Here is a 26179-nt window from a genome sequence, read left to right as displayed (position 1 = left end):
ACAGCCCCTGTGCTCAATAAACCCTCTTGGCGCACAGTCACACTGGGGAGTATCTCTGAAACCATCGAGCCCGGCCTGTGACCGAGCAGCACCTTGTCACCAGCCCACAGCACTCAGTGTCGTTCCTTAAACACCTGCAGGGACTCCATCCCTACTCAGCGGGCTCTGTCCCCTCAGGACGGGGGACTCCCGTCCCCACCACCCCTCTGGGCAGCCCGTTCCGGTGTCTAATCGCCTTTTTGTGTGAAGAAATTCCTCCCAGTGTCCAACCTAACCCCACCCTGGCGCAGTTTAAGGCTGTATGCTCTCGCCCTGATTTTTCCACAGGTTCTGAGGCGCTGGGAGCTGTAGGATGCCCGAGCCCCGCTCCGTCCTGAGGGGAGCAGCCCTGAGGGGACAGAGCCCATGACCAGGGATGGGCTCCGGCTGAACCAGGGATGGATTCGGGCTGAAGCAGGGATGGGCTCCGGCTGAACCAGGGATGGATTAGGGCTGAACCAGGGATGGGCTCCGGCTGAAGTAGGGATGGATTCCGGCTGAACGAGGGATGGGCTCCAGCTGAACCAGGGATGGGTTCGGGCTGAACCAGGGATGGGCTCCAGCTGAACCAGGGATGGGCTCCAGCTGAACCAGGGATGGATTCGGGCTGAACCAGGGATGGGCTCTGGCTGAAGTAGGGATGGATTCCGGCTGAACCAGGGACGGGCTCCAGCTGAACCAGGGATGGGTCCCGGCTGTCCCTGACAAGCCCTGGTGGAGCCTGGCAAGTGGCTGCTCCACCCGGCCACCAGCCCTTGGTGCTGGTTTTGATGCTTTTTCCATGTCAGAGATCCAGTGCTGCTGAAGGTCTAAGGAGCCACAGAAATTCCCGAGCTAGAAGGGACGCTCAAGAATTGTTGAATTGAACCCCTGAGCCTGCACAGGGAAACTCCAGAATCCCACCATGTCCCAATACTCCTGGTACTCTGGCTGCCTTGGGCTGTACCCATTCCCTGGGGAGCCTGAACAGTGCCCAGCACCCTCTGGAGGAAGAACCTTTTTCTAATCCCAACCTAACCTACCCTGACACAGTTTCATGCCTTTCCCTCAGCTAAAATCCTGCTCTCTTGGCATGGGCTGCAGTGGGAGCATGGAGATGTTCTGGGTCAGTTCCAGTGTGGGATGGCTGAGTTGCAAACACAGAAGCTTTGTGAGCTGGAGGAGCCTTATTGTGCTCCAGGATCACACAAAAGCAGAATGTGGGTGCTTGATCACACCAGGTCCCTGATTTTATTACTTGTTCAAGTTTTGAGGGGTTCAGCTCCCACTCAGACAGAATGCCAGCACTCAGCCCTATGGAGACATTTTGAGAAGGGTTGTTTCCAGCTCTAGCAGGTCATTTTCTTTTCCAGGACCAAAAAGGACAAGGATTTCCACAGAGACAAGTAATGATGGCTTTGGGCAGTGACCTGAACCGTGGCAAACCACATCCAAGTTTCCCTCGTGTAATATGTTTCCTTTTTTTCCCAGCTGAACAACAGCTTCAACACGCAGCCAAGAAAAGCCAGTGCATTCCCAGAGGCTACCAGGCAGCAGAAAGCAGACGTGGGGTTGTGATCTCAGGGAAATTCTGTCCTTTTGAGAAACACATGGAAAAAGTGCACCCAGTCATTCCCCAGGAAGCTTGGTCTCCCCTTTTGACAATTCACATCAGACAAGAAAAACCTCCTTCAAGAGAAGCATTGCAAGTGTCTGCTCTCTTAAGGAATAAACAAGTTATTCCTTAAAACAAGCACTGGCATCTGCTCTTTTTCAGTAAGTCAAAAAAAAGAGCCAGCTTTCAGGAGGTGGCTTCTGTATTTCATCACACAAACGCCATGGTTTTCAGTCAGTTATTACAGATAAAGATCAGATCAAGACACTCCAAACCTATCTCCAGGATCTGTTTAAGGGTTTATATTAACAGACTTGGAAACCAACTCCCTTGATCTTCAACCAGTTATATGGACCAAGCTTCAGAGCTGATAACAGTAAACACTGACACACTGTGTAGCTTCAAAAGATTTATTTTCAGTCCTTGAAGTAGACTGGTGCTGCTTTTGCTCATAATTTTTCTCTCCGTTACAGTTTTGGTTTTCACACAAACAGTAGTGAGAATGTTTTTGTTGGTTTTTTAAAAATTATTTAAAAGTGCAGCCTTTGGCAGGAACGATGAGCCTAGTAGAGTTAATTATTTGTATTTCCTTTAAAAATGTACTTACTAAATCATGATTTAAAAAAAGTTAAAAGCTGTCAAGAGCATTTAAGAAAAGAGTAGGGAAAGGCCAAAGAGCAAACACCTGGATTCCAGAAACTGTGTATGGAACAAAAATCACCACAGTACCCAGAGTGTGGATAGCACAGTCCCAGCTCATATTCCATATTTACAGCCCTTCTTATTTTGCAGATTTTAAGCCTTATCCATCAGGAAAATGGATAGGCCCAGGGGACCAGGCTGAAACACACACAGGGAGGTCTGCAAAAATCAGAGGGACAGAGAAGCTGCCTGAGGACAGATCCTCATCTGCAACTGCTCTGGCCAGGCTCAGTTTGGTCACTCAGTTTTCCTTTCACCTGGAGGTTTCACTTGCCCCAGGAATCCTGTGGGGCTGCAAAGGCATCACAGCTTGTTTCTGGACTCCATGGATGGGACACACAATCACCTGCCCAGAGGTTACACTCCTGGTCGGACCCAAGTCATGATTTATTACAAGGGGGTCCCCAAGGTGGCATCAACCATCCTCACTTGCAGTTGGACCCCGAGATCTGCCCGCAGGATGAGCCCCCAGAGCAGACAAATGTCCCCACTCCAATAGGCTGTGCAGGCAGATCTCCGTGTCCAAGCACATTCCCACGTTCCCCATATGATCAGGCAGATGTGGAAGCCTGACTTGCATTTTGGGGAGGTCAGGAGGGGAAGAACTAAGTCCAAAGTAGGAACAGGAGGATGGAGCAGAGAAGGCACTTATTTCTTTGCACCCATGAAACCGCTCTCAGGGGTTTTGTCCATGTCTGGCAGCAAGGACCATTAGGAACCTGCCGTGACAAGCACAGCTCTGAATCCATACACTGGGAACAAAGTAGCTCCTCGTCTGAGAAATGCAGGAAGGGCAGAGGAAAGAGTAAAATCACAAGTTATTTTTTGTTCTTTTTGGTCTCACATTACACTTGGTGCTACAGCTTCTGTCTAACAGATCAAGTTGGCTAAGGGATGCAGCAGAAAGACATGAGCTGGGGGTCTCCAGCTTCCCTTGCTGTTCCTCTAAGGCAGGTTAGTTGAAAACTAAGACTGTCCACAGTAAAGAGTAACAAAGCACATGTAACCTCTGTTACAAACCAGCAAAGCAAACAGTGCCCATTTTATAGCCTGTCCTCTTCAAGGGAGGCTGGCTATGTCTCTCTCTGGAGGTGGACCAGAACGTTTTGTGTTGCTTTCATTGGCTTTTCCTTCAAACATCATGACCCTGCAAAACACAACAGATATTGCCAATTTTAAAAAGAGCAAATGTATATTTATCCATCACTGGGGGTGGTGTTCTCTGCTGAAAAAGAGCATCTGGCTCCCCTATAAAGAGCACTCAGATAATTAACAAAGCAGAGAAAGCCAACAGAGGGCAGTGCTGCCAGGCTGGCTTTTCCAGCAGCTACCAGGAGTGGGTTCCTAAAGTCTCTGCCGGTTTTCCTCTCAGAGCCCAGAGGATTAGCACATTTTATTTAGACAGCCACTTCCGAAATCCCCTGGGGCACACACTGCATGCCAAGTGTTCCTGATGCGTAAAAGCAAATACCACTCCTGGCCCACCTTGCACATAACCACACAACAGAATATTCAGAAGCCAACACCGAGCAAGCAAAAGCAATTACAGCCAGAGGAGAGAGCAAAAACAAGGAGCAAGGCACTGGCTGTAGGAATCTCAAGCATTTTGCAACCACTCTCACTGTCTTCCTCCCTGAGGACTGCAGCTACGCTGGGAATGCCAGCTGCCTCGATGGATCAAAGGGCTGTACTGCTCTTAGGAGTTTTACATTTCTGCTCCTGCTCTACAGGGTCCAACAGACAATGGGGTGTCTGTTAGCAAGAGAAGGGACCTGTTTGTGAAAGCTGCTGCAGTTGGGAGGAGGGATGGAAGATATGGGATAGGCTGCAGGCTCAGTCTGGTTCTGTGGAGAAAAAGGAGGAGCAGAGATGTCAGAAGTCTGTGTCTGCTTGGAAGAGAAGCATCGCAAAAGAGACACAGCTCACAGAGGGGAGAATCTGCCAGCAAACATGTCCCAGCTTAGAGAAACCACGTGAGAGGTGGGTGCAAGATCCTTCCTCCCAACCTGCCTGGAAAGCTGGCTGTGTTTCTAAAGCTGCCTTCAAAAAAGGGGAAGGAGGATGGAGAGGATCAGCTCCTATTCATGGTGGTTTCAGACAAAAAAGCAGGGCCAGCCTCTGAGCTGTGAAAGGAAATGCCAGATTTCAACGGGATGGAGATGAAGCCAAGCAAGTGTTTGGAAGCCATTTGTTAGAGCAGCACTTTCAGAGACCTGTTGAGAGGGCAGAGGGGGGCGTGGGAGGCTAGTGCTGGCATCCTGTACCACAGAAAACCTCTCCCAGCATGAGCCAGCTGTTTTAAGCATGTGTCCCATCTCCATCTACTGCCCATCCTTCCAAGATCAGGCAGGGACAGAGTATCCTGTGGGAAACAGGAGCCAGCACTACTGGTACTGGCAGGATCCTCATTCACTCAAGTCCTGCCACCATCCACAGGGCAAGCCTATGTCCCCAAAGCCAGTAGGATCCTCAGGGAAGAGATGGGAAGAAGTCCTGCAGTGCTGAATGCCTGCACATCCTGGGGAAAGGAGGGGGATGGCTCCCATGGAGCACATGTGAGGAAGCCTGTGCTAACTCACAGCAGGCAGCTCTGCTGGGAGCACTTACCACTGCTCAGCCACCACCCGGGCTTATACACCCTCTCATGGCACCTTGCAGACCCCCCTGCACAAGGGTCCTCATCTCCTTGCATGAACACTGAGTGTGCCCAGCTCCAGTTCCAGCAGAGAGAACAGCTCGTGCTTCCCAGCTTCCCACCAGAGCAGCTCGGTGCTGCCCTCCCCAGCTCCATCCCGGGACACTCACAGTTTCAGCACAGCAGAGCGTTTCCCAAGCATCACGCTGACAAAGTCCTGGTACGAGATGGTGTCGCTGACCCCTCCAGTCACCTCGGAGATCATCCTCTTCAGTTCTAGGTGGGTCTTTGGAGCCCCCAGCTTCTCCATCATCCTTTTGACAGACATCAAATCTACAAGAGCAATCACTGCTGTCAAGGGGTGAGCCCACTGAGCACAGACTAACCCTAGGGATAGAGCCATGAGTTCCCACCCGAGACCACCTCACCGTGGACTCTGTGGCTGACAGCATTAAGCTGTTGCCAAAAGCACAAAAAGCCTTCCAGCACAGCTCAATGCCACTCTGCCCAGTACAGAGCATCACTTCCCAGCTGTGCAGCTCAAGATAAAAATACCACACACTCGGAGAAGAGGGACAACTCCAAGTGCTCCAGAGACACGTGGGGACAGTGCTCTCTAGCTCAGATTGTGTTGCCAAGAATCACAAGGATGGGGAGGAGGGAAGCAACACCGGGGTTAAAGCTGGAGACAAACAAGCAGTGGGGAGCAGACGCCCCTGCCCATCGCCACAGGCCATTTCCTCCCATTGCACTGCTGCCTGCTGAGACCTGCGGCCCCTTCCCTCCCGGAAGCCCTGAGTCAGGCCTCCTCAGCTCCCCACAGGCTTCACTTCAGCTGGAAGCCTTGTGGAGGAGGGGAACGAGGCAGCCGCCTCCTGGAAGGGCACACTGCACAAGTGATTACACTTCAGTGTCAGCTCCAGGCCTGGAGGAGGCTGGAACTTTATGTAACTGGTGTTTTCTGAGCCCAAAGCAGGGCTGCTCAGCTGAGCCAGACTCACTCTCAAGTCCTTTTCTTCCCTCTGCTCCCTCCCTTGCAAAGCAAAGAGCTTCTCTGCACCAGAAGTGCTCATGGATTTATACAGCTCCTGCCTCAAGCGCTAGGACTGTCAAAGTCCTGCAGCTTCCCAGCTCTGAATTCCCAGCTTTGCAGCAGAAGATTGAGAAGAAGGCCTCAGTGGAGAAAAAGGGAGAAGGAAAAAAAAGCATTTAGAGCAGAAAGCCGTGGAGGAGATAAACAGAACTTCAGGAGAACAGCACTGAGAAGAGTGCTGGCAAAGAGAGACTGAAGAAGATGAGAGGCAGGGGCTAGAAAGCCAAGGAAGCCCCTGGCTGACAATCAAGATCCAAGCAAGGCTGGGCATAGGAAAAGCCACAAGTTTTTCTCCTCAACACCATGAGTGCAGAGGGAAGCAGCAGATTCAGCAGCAGACAGGCTGTGGCTCTTCCAGCCCAGCATCCTTCAGAATCACTCACCAATCTCGCCTTGGTTGTTCAGGTCAAACTCCATGTATTTCTCTGGAAGAGACACAGAATTAAGTTAGCAGGACTCTAGAGGAGGAGGGTGTGCAGGGCTTTGGAGCACTGCCTGCTTACAGCCCTGAAATAAAGCATTTGGTGATAAGATTGATATACTGCTGAATGCAAAGTTCAGAGGGGGAGACCATCTCAAGGCCTGGTTTTAGCACCCTTATCTCAACTCCAGGGCTCTAGAGTTAAGTTCTCTGTAATTGTGGCTGCTTTTCATTTAAGCTGAAGGAAAACACTGGCATGAGAACAAGGTATCAGCTGGCTATGAACAGCGTTAAAAGGTTTCCAGCCAGAAAAACAAAGCTCTGGAACAGGCTCCCAGAAGGAGTAGCAAGGAAAACAAACCCCTGAGCACTCCCGAGATGAAGCTTGATCGGATTAGAAGGGGGATTAAATGACGCAGTCGCTTGCAATAATGAGGGACAGACTCCACAGTGCTCCCGTCACTGTGCTCACTCCTAGAGGAGCACCTGCCAGGAGAGATGCTCAAGGACCACATCAAGAGGGCGAAGCCAAGAACATGCCTGGGCACAGTGATGCTGGAGCAGGTTGTTTGCCCTTCCAGCCTGCTGTCAAACACTGCTGACTTGAGCAACTCCAGTATTCTCAGAGAGAGGCAGAGCCTGCTCCAGAAGGTCTGGTTAGCTTTGCAGGACAAAAACTTGCATGCTGTAACAGGCAGAGCACTGATTTGAGTTAGAAAATTCAGGAATTCAGTCCTGTGCAGCTTCTTCCCTTTGAAGTAGCACACCTGAGCTTCCTACACACCCCCCACCTCCTGATAGCTGTTCCCCATTTAGACTTTAAGCTCTTCAGGCAAGGATTTGTCTGTCTTACAGACCATACAGCTCCCAGCACCACAGGGGGGCCCCCATCACCTCAGCTATACTAAATGGAAAGAGCAAGATGCCTGCTGGCACCATCCATCCATGCTGAGCTGGAGAAATTACCCTGCAGTGAGCACTCTCTCACCACAACCTCACCTTGGAGGACCCAGATTAACTAAGCTCTTCCAGACTTCTCCTTTGCCCCAGGAAAGAAAATTGAAAAGACCTTTTGCCTCTGCTCTGGGGATACCAGCAGGCATATGAGCATGAACACACAAGTGGTAGGCTAAGGAGCCAAAGTGAAGAGTGGTTATTTCACACATCAGAGTCTTTCCAGGACCTGTGCTTCCAAGGGAAATTGCTGGGTTAACTGTTGTGAGGGGCAGGAGGCAAAGGACTGGCTTGGCTTCACCTGGGTCTCAGCCCATGGATTACTGCTGCCATGAGCTGGCCAGGACAGAATATGGAAATACCATGTATAAGCCAAAGATGTTCATGCTTCAGGTTGAAGTAAATGTCTCCCTTCAAGCATCAAGCAACCGATTCTAGAAGAAATCAGGCTATAACACACGTTTAGGGGCCAGAGTGATGCTTGATGTGGGACTGCCTCTCCCCACACTCTGCCTCACCAGAATGACCTTGTGCATTTTAACTTCCACCTCCCTTACCAGGGTCAGGCACCCCTGCATATGCCTGGGGCACAAACCCTGCTCTGCCACGTCCATGCCCAGCCCATGTTTTCTTTTCTTCTGAGCTGACACTCAGCCAACAGTGCAGAGAACAGAGGCAGCTTTACATCAGCCTCAGCTCACACATTCATGCTTCCCTCCCACCCCAGCAGCAGGGATATAGTGGGGCAAAAACCATGCATGGTCCCTCCCTCACAAATACATTTACACAAACACTGCATGGGGGCTCCATCTTTGCCTCCCCCAGGCTGGGAGAGGGAAGTGGGAAGGACAGCAGAGAAGAAATATTCTCCCATCATCACACAATGAGCTGATTGTTGGGGGAGCTGGAGGAGGCCTTGGAGAGAGGGACAGGCCACGGAGACAAACTCACGAGGCAGCAGGAAGAGATGCCAAAGGCTCTCGTTACAGGGAATTCTCTGCCTGTGACCTACAGTTGCAATGTTTGAAGAGCCCCAATTGTGATGGGAAAAAATAATGCGGGGCTGCAGCCAAAAGCCAAAGCTACACAAAAGGCAACACAAAGAGATCGGGGAACACAGGAGGCTCCTCTGTGCCCAGCAGTGTAAGGGATCACAAAACGCCAGCCAGCTTCTTCTTTGCTGGATTGCAAAGCCAAAATTCAAAGGGAAATAGCAGACAATGTCTGAAATGGAAGCAAGGTCAGGTTTTATTTGGTTAGAGCCAGGCTGAGCACAAGCCTCGAGGCAGTGTGACGCAGGCATGTTTTCCCAACTGCCTTCAGCCACTGCTTGGAAAGAAAGTGGGTACACCAGAATAACCCTGCCAGATCTTGTCATGTAACCATTTTGGGGACAAGCTACAGAGGACTCCAGGCTTTTGAGCTGTTTCTCTATCTCCTGTCCCAGCAAAAGGCCCAAACATAAGCCCTAGATCTGCTGACCCACTGGAGACAGGCTTTGGCCAGAACTAGACATAGCAGTGCTGTGTTCCCTCTGCTGTCAAGCGGCTGGGAAAGGACTAAAGAGACTTTTGGAGAGAGGAAGTCCCCAACTCCTCCAGAAAGCAGCTGACACTTCTGCTTTGTGGAATGAGGCCCTCCTACTCATTGGGAAAAAAAAAAATAGAGTCCAGCTATTGCACGGTCCATTATGCCAGTTAGCTTGCTGACAGAAACCATCCTCCCTTGCTGCTCCCCAGAGTTTTGCCCACACAGCAGGTTTTGCAGTAACAGCAGCTGCCAGGCAGGATGTCTTTAGGGTGACATGTCTCTGCCCTGCAAGCAGGAGAAGCACAAAGGCTTGTGTGGAAAACACCTCTCCAGAGAGTTTCACCAAGTCTCGCAAGCAAGGGGGAAGGCATCCATCTCAACTCAGTTACTTTATTTGGCAGAGAATCTCAGGCTGGTGAGATCCAAGTGCTGAGGAAAATAATCTGGTTCAGAGCAAGCAGTAAGGTTCAAAGGACAGGACGACCCTCCAGTTCTCACCTTTGAACACTGCCAACTTCTCCTCCAGGTCTTTTTCATTACTGAACTTTGGGTCACAGAGAAACTCCTAAAACAGAAAAAATTACATATACTCAAGGTTAAAGATGCAAAGAAAAACACCCTAGAGGGCACCTCCAAAGGCAGCATTAGTCAGAAGATTCTCAATTCCCAGAGACTCACAGCTGAGCAACAGCACCAGGAGACTTGAAAATGGGCTGAATCCCTCCACACCTTGTCATTAACATTCCAGTGCAAGGGGAATCCCTCTGATGTCTCAGATTTCCCACCAGCAGCTTGAGGGAGGACTGGACCCCACCTGCCTTTGGAATAACTGCATGAAAGCCCCTGTTCTTGCTCACTCAAAGTTTGAGCTCCCCACATCTCTGCTTAAGCACACTTAGCATGTGGATTGGGCACTTATTTCCAGCAAGGGCTCCTAGTCCTTGCAAAAAGCACTCTTATCTGAGATTTCAAGCTCTTAGATAAACTCAGAGGGCTTGTAAATAGAGCAGGCAAAGTTTGCAGAATGTCATATGCCCAAGGGGACGGGTATTTTGGGCTTATGAAGTCTCTTATACCAAATATCCATTTTCTCCCTCTACCCTGCTCAGGTTAGAGAGGAAGCCCTGAATCACTTCTGGTCACTTGTCCCTAGCCCCACCTGAAAAACCTTCAGATACCCAAGAGAACAGACCACAACATGCACAGCCAACTCTTCTGCTGTGCCCTGCCAGCAACACTCCCCACAGCTGTGAGCAGCAGGGCCTTGCTCCTGTCCCTGCCCTCCCACATCGCCCAGCTCCAGCCCAGCACAGCTTAATGACTCGATCTGTGTTCAGCAACAACACCACATTCTTCAGTGCAGAAATCATTAACATCTGCACAGTTTATGCATGGCCTGTCCAGGATAAACCCCTCGAGGGGTTAGTGGATGGAGGACTGAGGCTGTTCCCTGCTCTGGGAATGTGTTCCTCACCACTGCTCCCCATGCTTATGGGGAAGGCAGGAGTGGGTCACCAAGAGCCTTGTGTGCTGATCACTGTTGGTAATCCTAATCCTGCTCCTGTGCTCTGGGTCCCACACACAGCTGGAGCTCTCCCTCCTTCCTCACTGGGACAGGGGAGCTTAGACTGCTCAGGGAATCCTCAAACCTTCACTGCCAGTTAACCACTTCTATGGCAAGTCTTTTCCCTGCAACAGAACTAGGAAGCCCACTAGGACAGAAGTGACTGCCACCCCCTCCTCCCACCCCAGAAACTCCACATGGGACACCAGAGACTATGGCCACAAAACCAGGGTGACACTGGCTTCCCTCATCACCATGGTCACCAACTCAAGTTGAGAGCTGTGGTGAAAAGCAACATTTCCAGTTCCTTGTTTTGCTCTCCTTTGCAAACTCAGTTTCATTTAGCTCAGTTATTTCTACCCAGGGGTATCATTTACCAGTTCAACACAAAGGGCCCACTTCAGCTTCAAGACCTGGGCCCAGGCAGCAGCAGCAGGAGTCACCAGAGACCAGAGCAGTGTGACCTGCTGCCATCACTGCTGAACAGCCTCTGGAGAAGGCAAACATCACTGAAAGCCAAAACACCTCCTGGCCACTAGGTCACAGCTTCATTCCTGCCCTGCAGGAGCAGCAAGCAGCTTCCACATCTCAGCAGGACAGGGGATGTGAGGGCAGAGCACAGCATCTCTCTGGGAGCAAGAAGTGGCACAGAAATTGTGAAGACTGAAGGGAATGCATCCATATGTGATGGCTGAGGGACACATGGCCAGGAGACCACCAGCCCTGGGCAGCATGACACAAGAGCAGAACAGGTGACACTGCACACAGGATCAGGACTCAATTCCCTTGTGTTTCAACTGGAAGGGGGCTGGAGAGCCCACCAGCACCACAGCTCTGCTCCAGGTGCAAGGAAGCAACAAGGGGCTGTATTTGAAAAGCATTCCACTCTCCACATTGTGTGAGCTGGGCTGTGACACGATAAGGAAAACACTCACAATGGCACACAGGAATTCAGTCCCCAGGGCCTGTGACTCAAACTCAGAGTGGCTGAAGGTCCTCCTAGAGCCCTTAGCTTAAGTTCCCATTTTAAGGGGCATGTTCTATTAATAAGAACTGCTTTAAAAGCCTCTCCTCCACTCCTGCCCTGAACAGCCTTTCTTGAGCTGTTGAGAGACTTTTCTAAGCCAATAAACTCAGTCAGACAAGTCCCAGCTACCTGCAACACAACCTGAGCAAAGCCAGATGCATCCTTGCTCCCCAAAAAGGTGACTCCAACCGGCAGGCCAAGCTCTCACTGGGATGTTTAAGTGCTGAATGCCAGCCACCCTGCCTGCAGGGGCTGGGAAGGGCTGAGGGATGCTCCTGCCTGCCCTTGATGGGAGAAGCAGGCACCTGCTCTCTGACAAGCTGAATTCCTTCCCTGCAGCCCAGAGCATTAGAGGGTAAAACAAGGTTGAAACTAATCTGGGCTGGATTAGACCTGCCACCTTGATGCACGAGGCTGGACAATGTGATTGCACTGCTCAAAAAGAGGGGAACAACCAAGAGGGGAGCCCAGAAGAGTGGCTCAGGCTGGAAGAGAGAAGCCAGCACTAGGACTTGGCTATCCCTCAGCAACACATGTGCACTCAGTGTACAGCCTGCCAGACCCATGTCCCAGAGAGAGCTCTGGGGTAGAAACCAGCCAGGAAAACAGGGCTGGAGGGAGCTAAGTGTTAGGATGAGACAATGAGATTAAGCCTGATAGGAATTCGGCCTGATAGGTTTTATTAGGAGCACTTGACTGTTTTACAGCCTTAGGGCTCTTCAGTGCTGGGGAAACCCCCTCCTTGGCTCCAGCCACAGTATCAGCCCAAGTTTCTGTATCAGCTGTTTGTCAGGGAGGTGTGAGGCTGTTTGCTGCACTCCCCCATGGAGCTGGCAAAGCACAGCAGCGTGGGGGTTGCTGCCCAGAGCACAATGGCTTCTGAGAATCCATGGGCATCTGCCACCCATGCTATCTGCAACTTGGTTTTGAGCTGCTCAAACCTCATCTCGTAGCGCTGAGCCAGCACACAGGGCAGTAAGGATGCAAACAAGCAGCTCTGTCAGTGGGAAGTCACGCAGCTTGTTTCATTTTTGTCACCCAAACCTCAGCCAAAGAAAAGGCCAGAAGTGATGTCAGTTTAGGGAAGAGATAGGAACCTGTCCCTTGCGTGGGAACAGCCCTGAGCCTCGGGACACAGCAGTGGCACACCCCCAGCATCCCAGGAAGCACAGCTTCCCAGACTCAGCCCTACAGCTCCTACCAGCTTAAGGATCACGTATCCACCTTGTGCCTCTGTGATGCTGGAGGACGGCTCTGGAAAAGCAGAAACTGCAGCAGCAGGTACAACACAGTCCCTTGATCTTCAGCCTAAGGGCCACCACCACCTTGGCTAGGGGAGGTGTGTTATAGCCAGCTACACGCCTTGTGCAGGGTGTGCTGTGCCTGCCTTCCAGCAGCAGGTTACAAAGGCTCCTTTTCAACCAAGTGCTCTTATTCTACACCTTATGTCATGACATCTCTCTTTCCACTCTTATTCCGCAGTACATCCCAATTTCTAGTTAATTGAGTAATTTCTAATGACTTAATTCCCTCTCCAGTGACCTACGCTTCACCTCTACTGTCTCACTGGAGGAGCATTGCTGTCTGGTGGAGTATAGTGACACTTTTCAGAGCTTAATCAGTGTGAGGACAAGATGAGCCCATCTCCTCCGGGCTCTCATCTTGTACAGCGATTTGATTTCTGCACTTGTAACACCAAGGTGCCACTAACTAAAGGATTTCTAGAAGTGCTAGAAATCCCAGCATTGTTTGCTTCAAGGTTAAAACCTTCTTTTCACCCTCAGAATTGCTCTTAGCTGGGAGGGATGCCAACAGAACTGCCCCCACAACCATGCCAAGCAAGGGACAGGGTAAGCCTGAAGCTCGGGGGAGAGGACCTTGCCTGACCCTGGCATGAAGGGCACGAAGCCCAGTGCACTTTCCACTAATCCAGGGGGTTCCATTCCCCCTGCCCGAGGCTTGTGGGACGTCCAACCATACTGGGCAACCCATTCACCCTCTGTAACAAAAAGCTAGGAAGGCTGGAGTCAGCTCTGAGCAGCAGAAACTTCTCATTCCGGGAAGAAAAAGTTGAAGCGCTTGATACAGCAAAGGGGAGGTTGAAGAGCTCCAGGAGAACAATAGCCCCCATTCTTGCTGGAGCACGTTCCCAAAGGGAATTCCATAGCAGCCAGCCCCCGGGCGCCCACCAGCCCTTCGGACCTGCCGATGTGCGATGCAGGGAAAGCGCAATCCCAGCGGATGGGAGCGATCCCCGTGGAAACCCCGCTTCCTCCTGCGGCCGGATCCCCTCTCCAAAGGGGTTTGGGCAGAGGGGTCGGCAGCTCCTCCTGCACCCACCACCCCCCTCCTCCTCCTCCTCCTCCTCTTGCCCCGCCCGCCCCCGCCGCAGCCCCCTGCCCACTCCCCGCGGGGTCGGGTGGGGAGGCGGCCCCAGCCCCACCTTGTTGATCTCCTCCAGCCGCCCGTCCTGCGGGGCTCTCCGCATCCCCCCGCCGCTCGGCCGGCGCGGAGCCGCCATCGCACCGAGCCACCCGCGCCCGCCGCCGCCTTAAATAGGGGCGGGCAGGGCCGGGCCGGGCCCTCCGCCCCCGCCCTTCACCCATTCCCCGCCCCACGGTGCCGGAGCCCGCACCGGGAGGGCAGCGCGGTACCGCGGTGGGCTGGAGGTGGGCACGGGGGCAGGCACGGCCGCCTCCGGGCTTCCCGCAGGAGGGAAGGGACCGGCTCCGTCTGCCCGCACCGCCGCTCCGGGACACCGGGGATCGCCCCGGAGCTGCCCTGGGAGCGGTACCGGCGGCACAGGGACAGGGGCGGGATGGTACGGCCGCTTCCAGCGCTGGATAAACCCTGGAGCGCCAGCAGCGGGAAAAGGGACGGCCCGAGCGACAGTCGCGGCCGAGGTGATGTCCTGCCATGCGTGTCCCACGCCCCCGCGGTGTCAGCCTGACACCTGATGTTAAAATCAAGTACCAACGTGGGGTTTAGTGGGGATTTTCAGACATATTCCCCTCACCACCCCAAATGCAGCCGCATTTCAACCCCTGCTTTTTAAAAGCAGCAAACTCAGGTACAGTGTGTTCCACACACCTGGATGGACAGCTGTGTGTTATATTAAGAATTTTTAATGGATACAGCTCTAGGCAGGTGGCACCACAGAGTTCCAGAAGGGCAGGAGGCAGCGTGAACCACATCTTCAGCAGCAGGCACACAGCAGAGGCTTGACATTTCTGTAAGAGCAGCAAATTTGTGTGTTCACTGGAGATGTCTAATTGTCCTCCCAGAGAGACAGTAAGTGGCCACGGCTCCCTGCCTCTGGCCAAGCCGGATCACGCTGTGCTCTCACTGTTCCATGGTTTTGCTTTCCCAGAGCTGTCCTTGGGCAGCAGCAGGGGAGCCCTTGCCATCACACCCCCACAGCGCTGCAGCTCTGGCACCCCACTCCTAGGGCAGCTTTCGTGCAGAATTAGAAGGGTGATGCTTTGTTCTCAGTAGGAGAATTCTGTGTTCCTTCCAGGCCACTGGACCCACCAGAAATGTTGCTGGGGGAATTCAACATCGATGGCAGCAATTTTACATAAATTACACAAGACTTTAGCAAACCTGATTTGCAGCACTGTAAGCAGAAAAAACATGGGTAAAACTGGTTAAAAAATGAAGCAAGATCCAGCCTGGGGACTCGTTTCTGGTCTCATGGGAATGACTTCAGCTACCTGGAGTCACAAGCCAGCACAAGGTGGGCTGAGCCAGAACCTGGCTCGTCCTGCAGCCCAGCCCACATGAGAGCACAGGGGAACATAAATGCCTTTCCTTTAAAGGCAATACAGCCACTGACCTCTGCCACCCCGTGGGAGTGACACAGGCAGGAGTGGGTGTCCAGCTGCTCCCCATCCAGCCCACACTGGCTGCACAGCCCGCTGCCATCAGCCAGCTCCTCACCACTGGGGCACAGGTGCTCATGGGGGCTGTGGGTGCTGCTGCTCTGACACCTCCCTTGACTACATCTCTGCCACCCAGCCCCTGGGACTGGCTGGTTTGTAGCCATGCCTGGTGACATTCGGTGAGCCAAGCAGAGCTGGCTGTGGCCTTGTCTTACCCTGGAGCAAGGGAACAGCAAGACCTGAGCTCCTCTCATACTGAAGCAAGCTGAGGATGTCCCACCTGCCTTTCAGGAGCTGGGTGAGGATCCATATTTGTTTTGTTTCTGCTCATTAATTCAGCCCTCCCTGCTGTGAACTCCCTTCCCTTGGGAAGCAGGCAAGCTGTGTGCCCTCCAGCGAGCAGCTCTCTGCCTGGCTTCACCAGGATTCCTCTCTGCACCTCTGACCACAGCCCATGAGCACGACACTGCAGGGTGCTGTGCAGCAGGACCAGCTTCCAGCACGTGTGAGAGCCTCTCTCTGCTCCTGGGGCAGGAGGGAGTGCCAGGCAGTACAGCTTGGGTACATTGCATGCTTGGTAAGCTGTCCCTGCCCAGTGCGCTGTGCTGCGATGGGAAAGGAGGGACGGAGAAGATCTGTGAGGATTCTTTGTTCACTCCGCAGTGAGATACCAGCCTTGAATGGCTCCATATCCTGCACAGAAACATTGGTGGCCCTGGTAGGTGGGTGTTCCCCACTTCCCAAGGGCAGAGGTGGTGGCTGGAGTCATGCTGCAGAGTGCTGGAGACGTGGAGCCTGAACGGGTGTGGAAGAGGACCTGGGGTGTGATACTGTACAGAGGGCAGTGTGAGGAGTGGTGGGACAGATTGATGCTGGTGAATGCAGAGTGTCCTTCCCTCTGCCATTCCCTGTGCAGGATGGGCACAGAGGGCACGTGGCAGCAGCCAGCGACCTGTCACTTGGAGCAGCTCTCAGGGAGGCTCCGCAAAATGTCCTCCAAGTTCTGCTTGTCAGCCCGGATCTCAGCCAAGTCGCTCTCAAATGCTTGGATCTTCTCCTGCTGCTGTGCTGCCTCCTGCTGCAGCCGGCTGAGCTGGCTGGCCAGGGGACCCGGCGTGGCCAGGCGCAGCCACAGCTGCTCCAGCTGCAGCCTCCCCGTGCTCAGCACTGCGTCCACCTCCATGTCCTGCTCCAGGTTACCTGGGCAAGGGAGACAGGACATGGATGAGAGCAGACAGGTGGACAGGAGATGTTCTGGATGTACTCCATGGCACCAGGCAAACTATAGGGAGTGGGTGCAGCAGGGCATGGGGGCTTTGCAGCTTCTCACTGATCACAGATAAGAAAATGGAATCGCGGCTCCAGGCAGAGCCTGGGCACTTTTCTTACAAATGGGTCAGGGTTTCCACCCTTTTGAAAAAGTTCTGGAATGCTCAGAAATAAACCCACGTGATAAAAACTTGAGGAGCTGGAACAAGACCAACCAGCAACAAGGAGCAAACCCAGTCTAGCACATCCCCCAGTTCCAAAGGGACTTTGCCAGCCTGGCTCCCCCTGGGGATCCCAAGGGAGATCAGTGTACCTAGAGCAGACATGAGCACACACATTCTGCAAGTCCCAATTCATTCTTCATGAAGGTTTTCCTCAAGACATCAGCCTTAAAAAAGCCTTGCTGAGACCATGGATGATCTCAGCCAAAGAGCACCCAGCTCAGCCTGGCTGGCCATCAAGCAGGAGTACCAGTGAGCAGGAGAGGCCCCCAAGAGCCCAGCCCTTTCACTGGAACCTGCAGCCCATTTCCCACCAGGTCTCACCTAGGCTGTTCAGCAGGTTGTTCAGGGTCTCGATGTCTGACATGAGTGAGCCCCGGGCTTCCTGGAGACTTTTTGCCATCTCACTCACCTCTGACCCCACCTTCCAACAGAGACAGACACCCAGATCAGGGACATCGTTGACCCTTGGCTGGGTGGTAGAGAAGATCCCAGGAAGATCCCTAAGGTGTTATCCCCACAGTGGAGCTCCCAATCCGGTTGTTCCTTATGCTTTGGGCTGTGGGCAAAGCTGCTCCCATGCTCTGGAGGACACAACCTGCCCAAGGGAACCCAACTGACCTGCTGTGCTCCCTCCAGGTCTGTCCTGAGCTTCTCAGCCATGTGCTCCTGCCGGGAGAGCTCCCACTGGGTCTCATTGGCACGTGTGGCGAGCTGGCTGGCATGTTTGAGGGCCTGTTTGCTCTCCTGCAGCACAGCCCGTGCCCTCTGCAAAGGGACAGAGATGGCAACAGTCACCTGGGGACACACAGCCCTGCCTGCAGCAGCCTGGGCTCTGTAGGTGGTGGCTGCCAGCCTGGCCATGCCCAGCAGCTCCACCCCAATCCCTCAGCTCAGACCTTGGCACTCTCCTCAGAGATTTGCTCAGCCTCCCCAGCTGTCCTCTGAGCTGTGGTAGAGATGGACAGGGAGTTTCCCAGTGTCTTCTCTGCCTGTTTAATCTTCCTCTGAGCATCCACCATAACTCTGTCCCTCACAGTGGCCATCCTCCTCCTCAGGGCAGTCTGACTCTTCTGATGCCCCAGCACTTTCTTCATGCCTATATGAGCAACCTGGCCATCACCAAGCTGTCCACTTCTCTCCTTGTCACCTGGTGAGAGCCAGGTTGTGGCTGGAGATGCTCTGGCTGGTGCCTTTTACCTTCCAAGCTGGCCAGGAGGGACTCGGCATCGGAGAGCACAGCTTTTCCTCGGGAGACAGCCATGGTGGCCATGTCATGGGCAGAGCCAGCCTGGTCCCGCAGCTGGAGAGGAGAAGAGAGGAGGAATGAGGCTGGGGAGTGGGTGAAGAGCTGCACCCAACTGGGAAATGTGGGATTCAGCCTGCTCCCATTTGGCAGCAAGCTCCTAGGCACATCTGTGAGCCCGAGGGACGATGTCTCCCCAAACATCATCTCCCAGCTCCCTGGCTGCAAGCATGGTCCCTCCAGTTGCTGGAGCAGCAGGGATGGGGCTCCCCATCCCTGTGAGCAGCAATTACCTGCTTGAAGCTCTGAGTCCTTTGCAGCTCCAGCTGCAATCCAGCTGCCAGTGTGCGGGATGCCTCCACAGCCCGCTGAGCCAACGGCTCCTGGGCCGCTGCTGCCTGCTGCAGCACTGCCAGCTCCTGTGCCAGGTCTCCAGCCTGCATTGGCAGCACCTGCTGAAGGATCAGGAGTGCCAAAAGACTCCATGAGATCATCTCCCAGCTCAGGAGGCAGCGCTGGTAAAGCAGGAGGTAGGCATGCCAGCAGGACCTGTAGCTTGGGTGCTGCTCACCTGCCCCAGGGCAGCCACCTGCAAAAGTCTCTCAGCCAGGTCAGCATGTGCCTGTTCCACGGCTGTCACAGCTCTCCTGGCACCCACTGCCACCTCTGCCATGCCAGCACCCAGCTCCTCCTGCGCCCGCTGGATTTCCTCATACCTACATGGACAGGACACTCCTGTCAGCCAGGGCCCTCTGGTCCCTTGAAGGATGAAGAGGACAACTTGGCCCTGGACATGGATATAGCAGGAAATTCTGGGGGGTTTCCTGACCCCCCCCCCAGCACAAAGCACCCTGTCCCTGTGCTTTACAGCACTGCTGTGCAATGAGTTTAAAGGTGCCCAGCACGGGCGTGTTGGGTAGGTGCCAAATCACCACAACCAAGTCCTAAACCAGGGACATGGCCAGAGGAAAGGGGCTGAGGGGCCCTGCCAGCCCCTCACCCAGCCTCCAGCTCGTGCTGCACGTCCCATGCCGCGTTCCCCTCCAGCAGGTCCCGCAGGAGCTCAGAGCTGGCGTTGGAGGCACGCAGCGCTCTCCTGACCACGGCCTCCACCTGTGCCATGGAGTCCTTGTGGCTGCAGGGACAAGGACACCCAGACAGAGGGTATCAGGATTGGCCTCCTGCCAAAGGAGTGGGCCCCTGCACCCCCAGTTGGGCTGACAGCTTCCTCTGCCTGTTCAAGTCTTACCTCTTGGACAGAGCCTGAGCCTCCAGTGCCCAGTGGCTCCAGTTTGTGGGCTGCTGTGGGATTTCCTGGGGAATTTCCTTGGGATGCAAACAGCAGAGCTGAGACCCTTGCAGGGAGCAGGCACCCCTGGACCCTGCCAGCCCAGCACCACAAGAACCTCCCAAAGGGCTAGAGCAAGGAAAGTATCTCCTCTTGACTCAGCTGCAAGGAGGGCTATACCCACATGGACCCCAGGCTTTCCTGCTCCCCCACTCTGCTGGTCACATCCCACCCCAACAGTCCTGAGAGGCACATCCCAGTGCCCCCCAGGATTGTCACCACCCCCCTCAGGAGCCCAGGGCCACTGAGAGCCCCCACCGTGGTAGCCAGGGTGTCTGCAGCATGCAGGATCTCCCGCTGTGCCGACTGCAGCACGGCCCCAATCTCTGAGAGCAGGGTGCAGGTCTTGGGGGGTCCATGGTCAGAGCATCTGGTGGCCCGGCTGGCATTGGTGAGACGGCCTCGTGCAGTGTTCAGTGCCCCTGCCAGCTGCCCCACCTGTACCAAGAGGGTGGCCCAGGCACCTGTGGGCAGCACAAGCATCTCATTGCCCATTGGGGTTGTCTGGGGCTTCCTGCTTCCCTATGGGGCTGCCCCGTGCCCCAGCCCCTGCCAAACACCTACTAATGAAAGGGGAATACAGTCCCTCTGGGTGCTCAGGAGGGACCCAGGAATTCAGCACCCACAGGGTACCCATGCGTTGGTGTTCAGCCCCCAGTAATGCCCATCGCTGCCTACTCCAAGACCTCAGTGGTGTGAGCATCCCTGCAGAGCTCCGTCCTCCCACAAAGGCATGTGACCTCCATTGCCCTCCCCCAGGCCACACCACACTGAGGCCAGCGCTCACCTGGGACCTCCTTGCACCCACCCAGCATGTCGCAGCACCCTGAGGGAGCAGAGGGTGGAGTAGGTGGAAGGAAGGAGAGCCCCCTGTACCTCTCAGGAGATGTGGGCTGGGCAGCCCATCTCCATGGGGTGCATCTCCCAGCATGGCAGACTGGCCCGGGCGGGCATCACAGCCTGGCTTCTGCAGCCATTCCTCCATCTCCTGCAGCCTGGCCTTCAGGCGCTCAGCCTGCGGGCAGGACACGGGGGACACAGGGGGACAGTGAGGCACTGCAGGGGTGGGGTGCTGTGCCTGCCTCAGCAGTGCACAGGCTGTACCTCGTCCTTCACCAGCCCGTAGCAGGCAGGACACTGCTGGCAGCGGGAGCTCAGTGGGTCAAGGAAGAAGTTGGCCTGGCAGCGGTCACACTTGTAGCCCACGAAGCCAGGGTGGCAGAGGCAGGTGCTGTTCTCGTGGCACTGCGGGGTGATGGAGCCCAGCGGGGAGCAGTTGCAGGCTGCAGCGGTGGCAGAAAGGCATCACACTGTGGCTGCCAGCCCTGCCTTAGGGACAAAGATGCAGTGCCCATTCCCATTACCTCGGCAGCCCCTGGCAGAGAAGCCAAAGAAGCCGTGCTGGCATTGATCACATTTCTTCCCTGTGACACCAGGTTGGCAGGAGCACTGCCCCGTCAGCACGTGGCACCCGCTCTCCCGTGACCCTGTTGGGTGGCACTCACAGCTGGCATGAGAAGTGGAGGGTCATGAGCAGACAATCAGTGCAGAGAGCAGAGCTGGGAACGTGGAGCCACTGCTGTCCCCTGCATGGAGCCCCATGCCATGCCCCACATACCTCTTGCACCCCACGGTGGGCTCCAGGCCGTAGTAGCCAGGCTGGCACTGCCCACAGGCTCTGCCTGTCACGTGTGGGAGGCAGTGGCACTGGCCCGTGCCAGGATCACAGCCCTCCATCCTCGGGTCTGAGCCACTGGGGTTGCAATCACAAGCTATGGGAGACAAAATAACTCCAAAGAGTCCCTGCAGGCCAGAGTATCTCTGAGGAAGGATGGCCGTGGAACAAGAAAACAATGGGGAACACACGGCGGGGGGGGGTAACCTGGACTATCCATCAGCCCCTAAACTTGCTGGGCATCTCCTTCCACCCTCTGCCTTCACAACTGGGAAGATTTTGGCTGCACGTGAGCTGTGCCCGGGGGCTGTACGTACGTGCACACTTCCCAGCAGGGCTGGGAGCCAGCGCATCTCCGTAGAAGCCCGGCCGACACCTCTCGCAGTGGTCGCCCATCGTGTTGTAGAGGCAGCGCAGGCATCGGCCGGACACGGGGTCACAGTTGCCCACGGCGTTGAGATCCACGTTCCCGTGGCACTGGCAGGGCTCACAGGGATGCACGGGACCTCTCTGCCCCAGGGGGTCCCCGAAAAACCCGTCATCACAGAGCTCACAGCGTTTTCCTGGGGAAGGGGGAAAGGTGGGGAGGATCCAGCCGTGCCCACGCTGCCCACAGCCCCTGTGCCCACCCACGCCCAGCCTCACCTCTCTGCCCCGGGGGGCAGTGGGTGCAGACCACCTCCCCACTGCTGGGCACCTCGGTGCAGGGCGAGCGGCCAGGGCAGGGGCAGGGCTTGCAATCATCAGAGTGCCCTAGGAAGGGGTTGCCATAAAAGCCGGGGCTGCAGCGCTCGCAGAAGGGACCCTCAGTGTTGTGCAAGCACTGGCAGTGCCCTGCGGGGAGGAAAACGGAGCTGAGGGTCTGCGAAAACCCAGCCCCGAATAACAGCAGGGACTGCGGGAGGGATGGAGAGCCCAGCGCTGAGCACGGCAAGAGGAATGCGCGGCTCCAAGCGAAGGGTTGCACATCTGCAAGCAGTAGTCAGGACATTTTCCCTCCTTGCTCTGTCTTCGGTCGAGGGAGAAGGTTTTGGGGAGGGAGAAGGTTTTGGAGAGGACACGGAGGCCACAGCGACGCAGGGACGAAGCAGCGCTGGCACAGACATCACCATCAGTGTGTGCGGAGGCTGCCGGCGCCTGCCGTAATCCACAACACATTTCTGAGTGGCGAGGCGCTCCTTTCCAGCCCGCCTTGGAAAACACAAGCAGCCGGCCCTGCACCCACCGGGGAGCATCTCCCCCAGAGCGAGCCCAGCCGGTGAGTCAGCCTTCCGAAATCGGCTGTGAGGAGGAGAGGGAGGAAGAGGAGGAAGAGCGCTCAAGGAACCCCCCACCTCCAGGCAGATGCTCTGCTTCACTGGAGAGAGAGGAGTCAGGGGGAGGATTTTCCCCCATGTGTTGTGGGGTCGGGTCATACCAGGAAGGCTGCGCAGGAGGGGGTGTTATTCCATTTTCCCCACGTCCAGGCAGAGTCAGACGATGGAAAATAAAGAAAAAGCGGGTGGCAGGAAGAAGTGGAAAAATAAACGAAAGGAAGTGCGCAGGCTGGCAGCGCCCAGGCCGGAACATCAAAAGTCTGGCCCCATCCCTGGGGATTGTGCACTCGGCGGCGCCAGCCCCGGCGCTGCGGGATGAGGGCGGGTTTGCAGAGCTGCCGCTGTGTTCTCGTGGGCAGGGCAGGGGCATTCGCCGAGCACTCTGCCTCCTCCAGCCCTCTCCATCCCTGCCCTACATCATTGTTCCTCCCCACGGAGGAGAACCAACCACCGAGGGGTTGGCTGGCAGCACAAGAGCTGGCTCCTCTGGTGTCTTCCCTCAAGCCCGGCACCTCTGTGTTCTCCTGCTTTTTTCTCTGCTCAGGTTAACCCTCAGTTGCAGATTCCAGAGCTGCACCCGGTCCTGCTCCTCTCATCGGGCAGTGAAGCTGCCTATGAGACCCAGCCCAGAAAAACTCTCTCTGCTGCCCTAGCCGCTGCTCCTGCACTTTTCTGAAGACCAGCACCCTTCCCTTCTCCTCCTTAAAAGTCATCAAGTATCATGAAAAATGCTCCTCTAATTATAAATTAACACCATTATTGCACTTCCTTAATAATCGCTATCTTTGCAGTTTGTCTCTAGAACCACCCAAGCAATTCAACTTGCAAATTATGGGAACCACAACCTCACCAATGGTTCCCAGCTGCCGTCAGAACAAGCAAAGGCATGGATTTGTCACCCACGCACGGAGATACAGGTGAGTGGCGGGGCTGGGGGTGCACACCTGTGAGGGGGTGGCAGTCCCCGTGCTGGTTGCAGGTGCAGGGCACGCAGCTGATGAAGGGGCCTCCAAACGGGATCTCCCTCTTGAATCCAGGTGCACAGGACTGGCAGAACTGCCCGGTGTATCCCATGGGACACGTGCACTCCTCCACCCAACCTGCCCGTGTGCCTGGCCCAGGGCGAGCAGATGTGAGCTGGACCTCGCTCAGGGACAGCCTGCCTGTGAGAGGGGAGAGCGGTGTGGAAATGGGATGGTGCATCCCCTGCTCTGCTCTGAAATGCTCCAGACGGGCACAGGAGACCCCAAAATACCTCCTTGAGAGCCCAAAGGCGTTCACAGAGAGGAGGCAGCCCCTGCCCCAAAACACCCCCTACAATCCCTCTCATCCTCGAGAGCCTGATGCTGCTCGATGTCTCCAGTCCCACCCCAGCCTGGTCCCCATGTTTGGTGGGGCCACCTTTGGGATGTTTTGTGGAGCCACCCACCTCTCACGGGGCCACTGACACGGAGGCGGAGGGAGGTCAGGTTGGAGAGCAGGCGCTGGAAGCTGAAGGCCGTGAGCAAAGGCTCCGCACCCTCCTCTGCCTCGTGCAGCCTGTTGGAGAGGGAGTGGGGGAGGCAGGACAGGGCCAGCCTGAGCTGGGTGCTGCAGGACAGCCCAGCTCCTGGCTGGGACCTGGGCACAGCACAGTTAAATCCCCAAGGGGTGCAGACAGCAGTAAAGGGCAGCCCAGACAAATCAGGCACTGAGCCCTAAACACCACTGATGCTCCCCAAAACTCTGAGATGGGTACCGGAAGGTGACAGCCTGCTTTCCATGCTGGAGTTGGCTCTTGCTGCTGGACATGGTGATCTCCATCCCCTCACCCTCCAGCAGCAGCTGGACCTGGAGCAGGGGCACCCCACTTTCTGTTCTTGTCCCATTCTCCACTCCCAGCAGCAGGGACAGGAGCTGCCCATAACTGAGGCGCTGGTTCTGCAGAAATTTCTCTGTGAGGGGAGAGAGGAGCAAAGTCTGTAGGACATGAAGGCACCAGCCCTACCAAGACTGCCAGTGCAGTCCTATTCCCTCCACCATCATCAGGAGCCACAGTCACCCTCCTAGAGTGATGTCAGCTCCAGCCTGCCCTCCTGGGGACCTGGGCCACTGTTCCAATACCCCTCACTGTCTTCTGCTACAGAAACCTGCTCAGATCTGGAATGGAGCCCAGTGCCTCCTGCACCAGCACAGCAGTGGGACGAGAGCACCAGGGGGTCCTCAGGGCAGAGCAGCCCCCCAGGGACCCAGCACACACAGTACCTGGTGCAAGAAAATCCACAGACTCCTCTCCATGCCACTCGGTGATGATCTCCCGGCCAGCCCAGCGCAGAGGCAGGTCTGTGGTGCCTGGAGCTGTGGCAGCCCAGCCCTCCAGCCCTGTGTGACAGAATACAGTGACAGGGCACAGCTAAGGGAGCCGTGAGTCCCTGCCAGCACAGCACCAGCAGGGTGCTGCTTTCAGGGGCTCTGTCCCTTCTCCCAACACTCTCTTGAGTCTTGGAAGGGGCCATCATTTTGTAACACCCTGCTCCACTTGGGCTCTGTGTTCTCATGCACTGGAGGGTGGCCTTAACCCACCCCCTCTATTTATTTTCTTAGATTTGGAGGAAATTACTATCTTTAAACTTTTGCCCCCTGCCTGTGCTGCTACTCTAACATTACTGTGGCTGGTGAGCACAGAAAGCCTGAGAAGAAATGCTGGAAAAGCCCAGAATAGACGGGGCATACTTGCATTAAGTTAGTTTCCTTAAGAAACCAGTTAAACTCCCCCCTGACTCCGCAGAGTTGGTTATTTCTTCCAGCCCTGCAGGACAAACACTTGGAAATCTCTCAAGTGGGCTGTGCTCTGTTATCAAATCATCCCCAGTTTATACTTTCGCCCAGTTTAGGAAAATTCCATCTGATCCCTCTCCACTGTGGACTGGGGAATGTTTTGGGGAGTGGGGATTTAGGAGGGCGCTGTGGCTGCATCTCAGCTCGGAAACTGCCAAACCAGCCCCCAAAGGAGCAGCCCCAAATTGCCTGTGTGAAGGGTGGAAAAAAAAGACTCTGTTTAAAGCCTGGCTCGGTTTCAAGGCCGTAGAAGACATTCCAGCAGCACAGCAATTGGCAGCGCGGTTTAAAGGCAATTAAGATCCACCCGTGCCTGGCGCATTCGTATCCATCTGGGAGCCGGCGAGGCACGGGGGGTGCCTGCCGTGGGTGCCCGTCCCCGCGGTGTCCCCGCAGCGGGGCTGCACACGCCGGCGTGCGCGGCAGATGGCAGGGTTTCCCCGAGCATCCCGCACGCACCCAGCCCTGCCAGCAGCCGGGCAAAAGCACCACATCCCTCCGGTCCGACAGCGCTGTCACATCCCAGCCGAGCACGGGGAGAGAAGGGAATAATTGGGGAAGTTCCCAGCAGGCTCGATGCTGTTAGTTTTTTTTATCTTTCTGAGCTGATCTTTAGTGCTCCTGCAGTCCCTGGTGTGGCGGAATGCCCGTGCCTGGCCCCACAGCGCTCTCTGAGCCATGCACAGCCCCAGGAGCAGGTTGGCTCGGGGGAGTCACGGACACCCTGTCACCGTGGGGCCGGGGGCAGAAGCTGAGGTGTTCGAGAGGATAGATAAATATAATTATTCACAAATAATATAGCCAGGATGAGAACAGTCGTCTCTGCTAGCCAGACAATGCCCTTGCC

At 55.2% G+C, this 26179-nt stretch overlaps 2 protein-coding genes across 3 annotated transcripts in view; both read right to left on the bottom strand.

Annotated features, from left to right (window-relative positions):
- Positions 1 to 2027: 2027 nt before the first annotated feature.
- On the bottom strand, positions 2028 to 14086 carry AIF1L (allograft inflammatory factor 1 like). Its single transcript, XM_085594171.1, has 5 exons — positions 14003 to 14086; positions 9467 to 9533; positions 6447 to 6488; positions 5141 to 5303; positions 2028 to 3482 (listed from the first exon to the last, which is right to left on the bottom strand). Exons 1-5 carry the CDS (start codon positions 14078 to 14080, stop codon positions 3395 to 3397), a joined length of 438 nt encoding a protein of 145 aa, XP_085450297.1. The 5' UTR covers positions 14081 to 14086; the 3' UTR covers positions 2028 to 3394.
- A 544-nt stretch (positions 14087 to 14630) lies between these two features.
- LAMC3 (laminin subunit gamma 3) overlaps positions 14631 to 26179 on the bottom strand; it is a 31419-nt gene continuing 19870 nt past the window's right edge. For both annotated transcript variants that reach the window (XM_085594147.1, XM_085594146.1), the window contains 20 exons: positions 24760 to 24876; positions 24254 to 24449; positions 23945 to 24054; positions 23460 to 23678; positions 21845 to 22033; positions 21517 to 21762; positions 21143 to 21296; positions 20889 to 21031; positions 20629 to 20807; positions 20401 to 20539; positions 19783 to 19988; positions 19426 to 19502; positions 19177 to 19311; positions 18748 to 18892; positions 18470 to 18631; positions 18131 to 18233; positions 17830 to 18029; positions 17552 to 17698; positions 17255 to 17354; positions 14631 to 16640 (listed from right to left, as the gene is read on the bottom strand). In XM_085594147.1, coding sequence (XP_085450273.1) covers positions 16396 to 16640; positions 17255 to 17354; positions 17552 to 17698; positions 17830 to 18029; positions 18131 to 18233; positions 18470 to 18631; positions 18748 to 18892; positions 19177 to 19311; positions 19426 to 19502; positions 19783 to 19988; positions 20401 to 20539; positions 20629 to 20807; positions 20889 to 21031; positions 21143 to 21296; positions 21517 to 21762; positions 21845 to 22033; positions 23460 to 23678; positions 23945 to 24054; positions 24254 to 24449; positions 24760 to 24876 — 3212 coding nt within the window. In that variant the 3' untranslated portion in view covers positions 14631 to 16395. The remainder of the gene's footprint in view (positions 16641 to 17254; positions 17355 to 17551; positions 17699 to 17829; positions 18030 to 18130; positions 18234 to 18469; positions 18632 to 18747; positions 18893 to 19176; positions 19312 to 19425; positions 19503 to 19782; positions 19989 to 20400; positions 20540 to 20628; positions 20808 to 20888; positions 21032 to 21142; positions 21297 to 21516; positions 21763 to 21844; positions 22034 to 23459; positions 23679 to 23944; positions 24055 to 24253; positions 24450 to 24759; positions 24877 to 26179) is intronic.

The sequence above is a fragment of the Lonchura striata genome, chromosome 17, assembly GCF_050655825.1.
Source record: "Lonchura striata isolate lonStrDom1 chromosome 17, ASM5065582v1, whole genome shotgun sequence".
NCBI lineage: Eukaryota > Metazoa > Chordata > Aves > Passeriformes > Estrildidae > Lonchura > Lonchura striata.
Note: the sequence above shows the minus strand (reverse complement) of the source record. Positions and strands in the feature narration are given on the sequence as shown.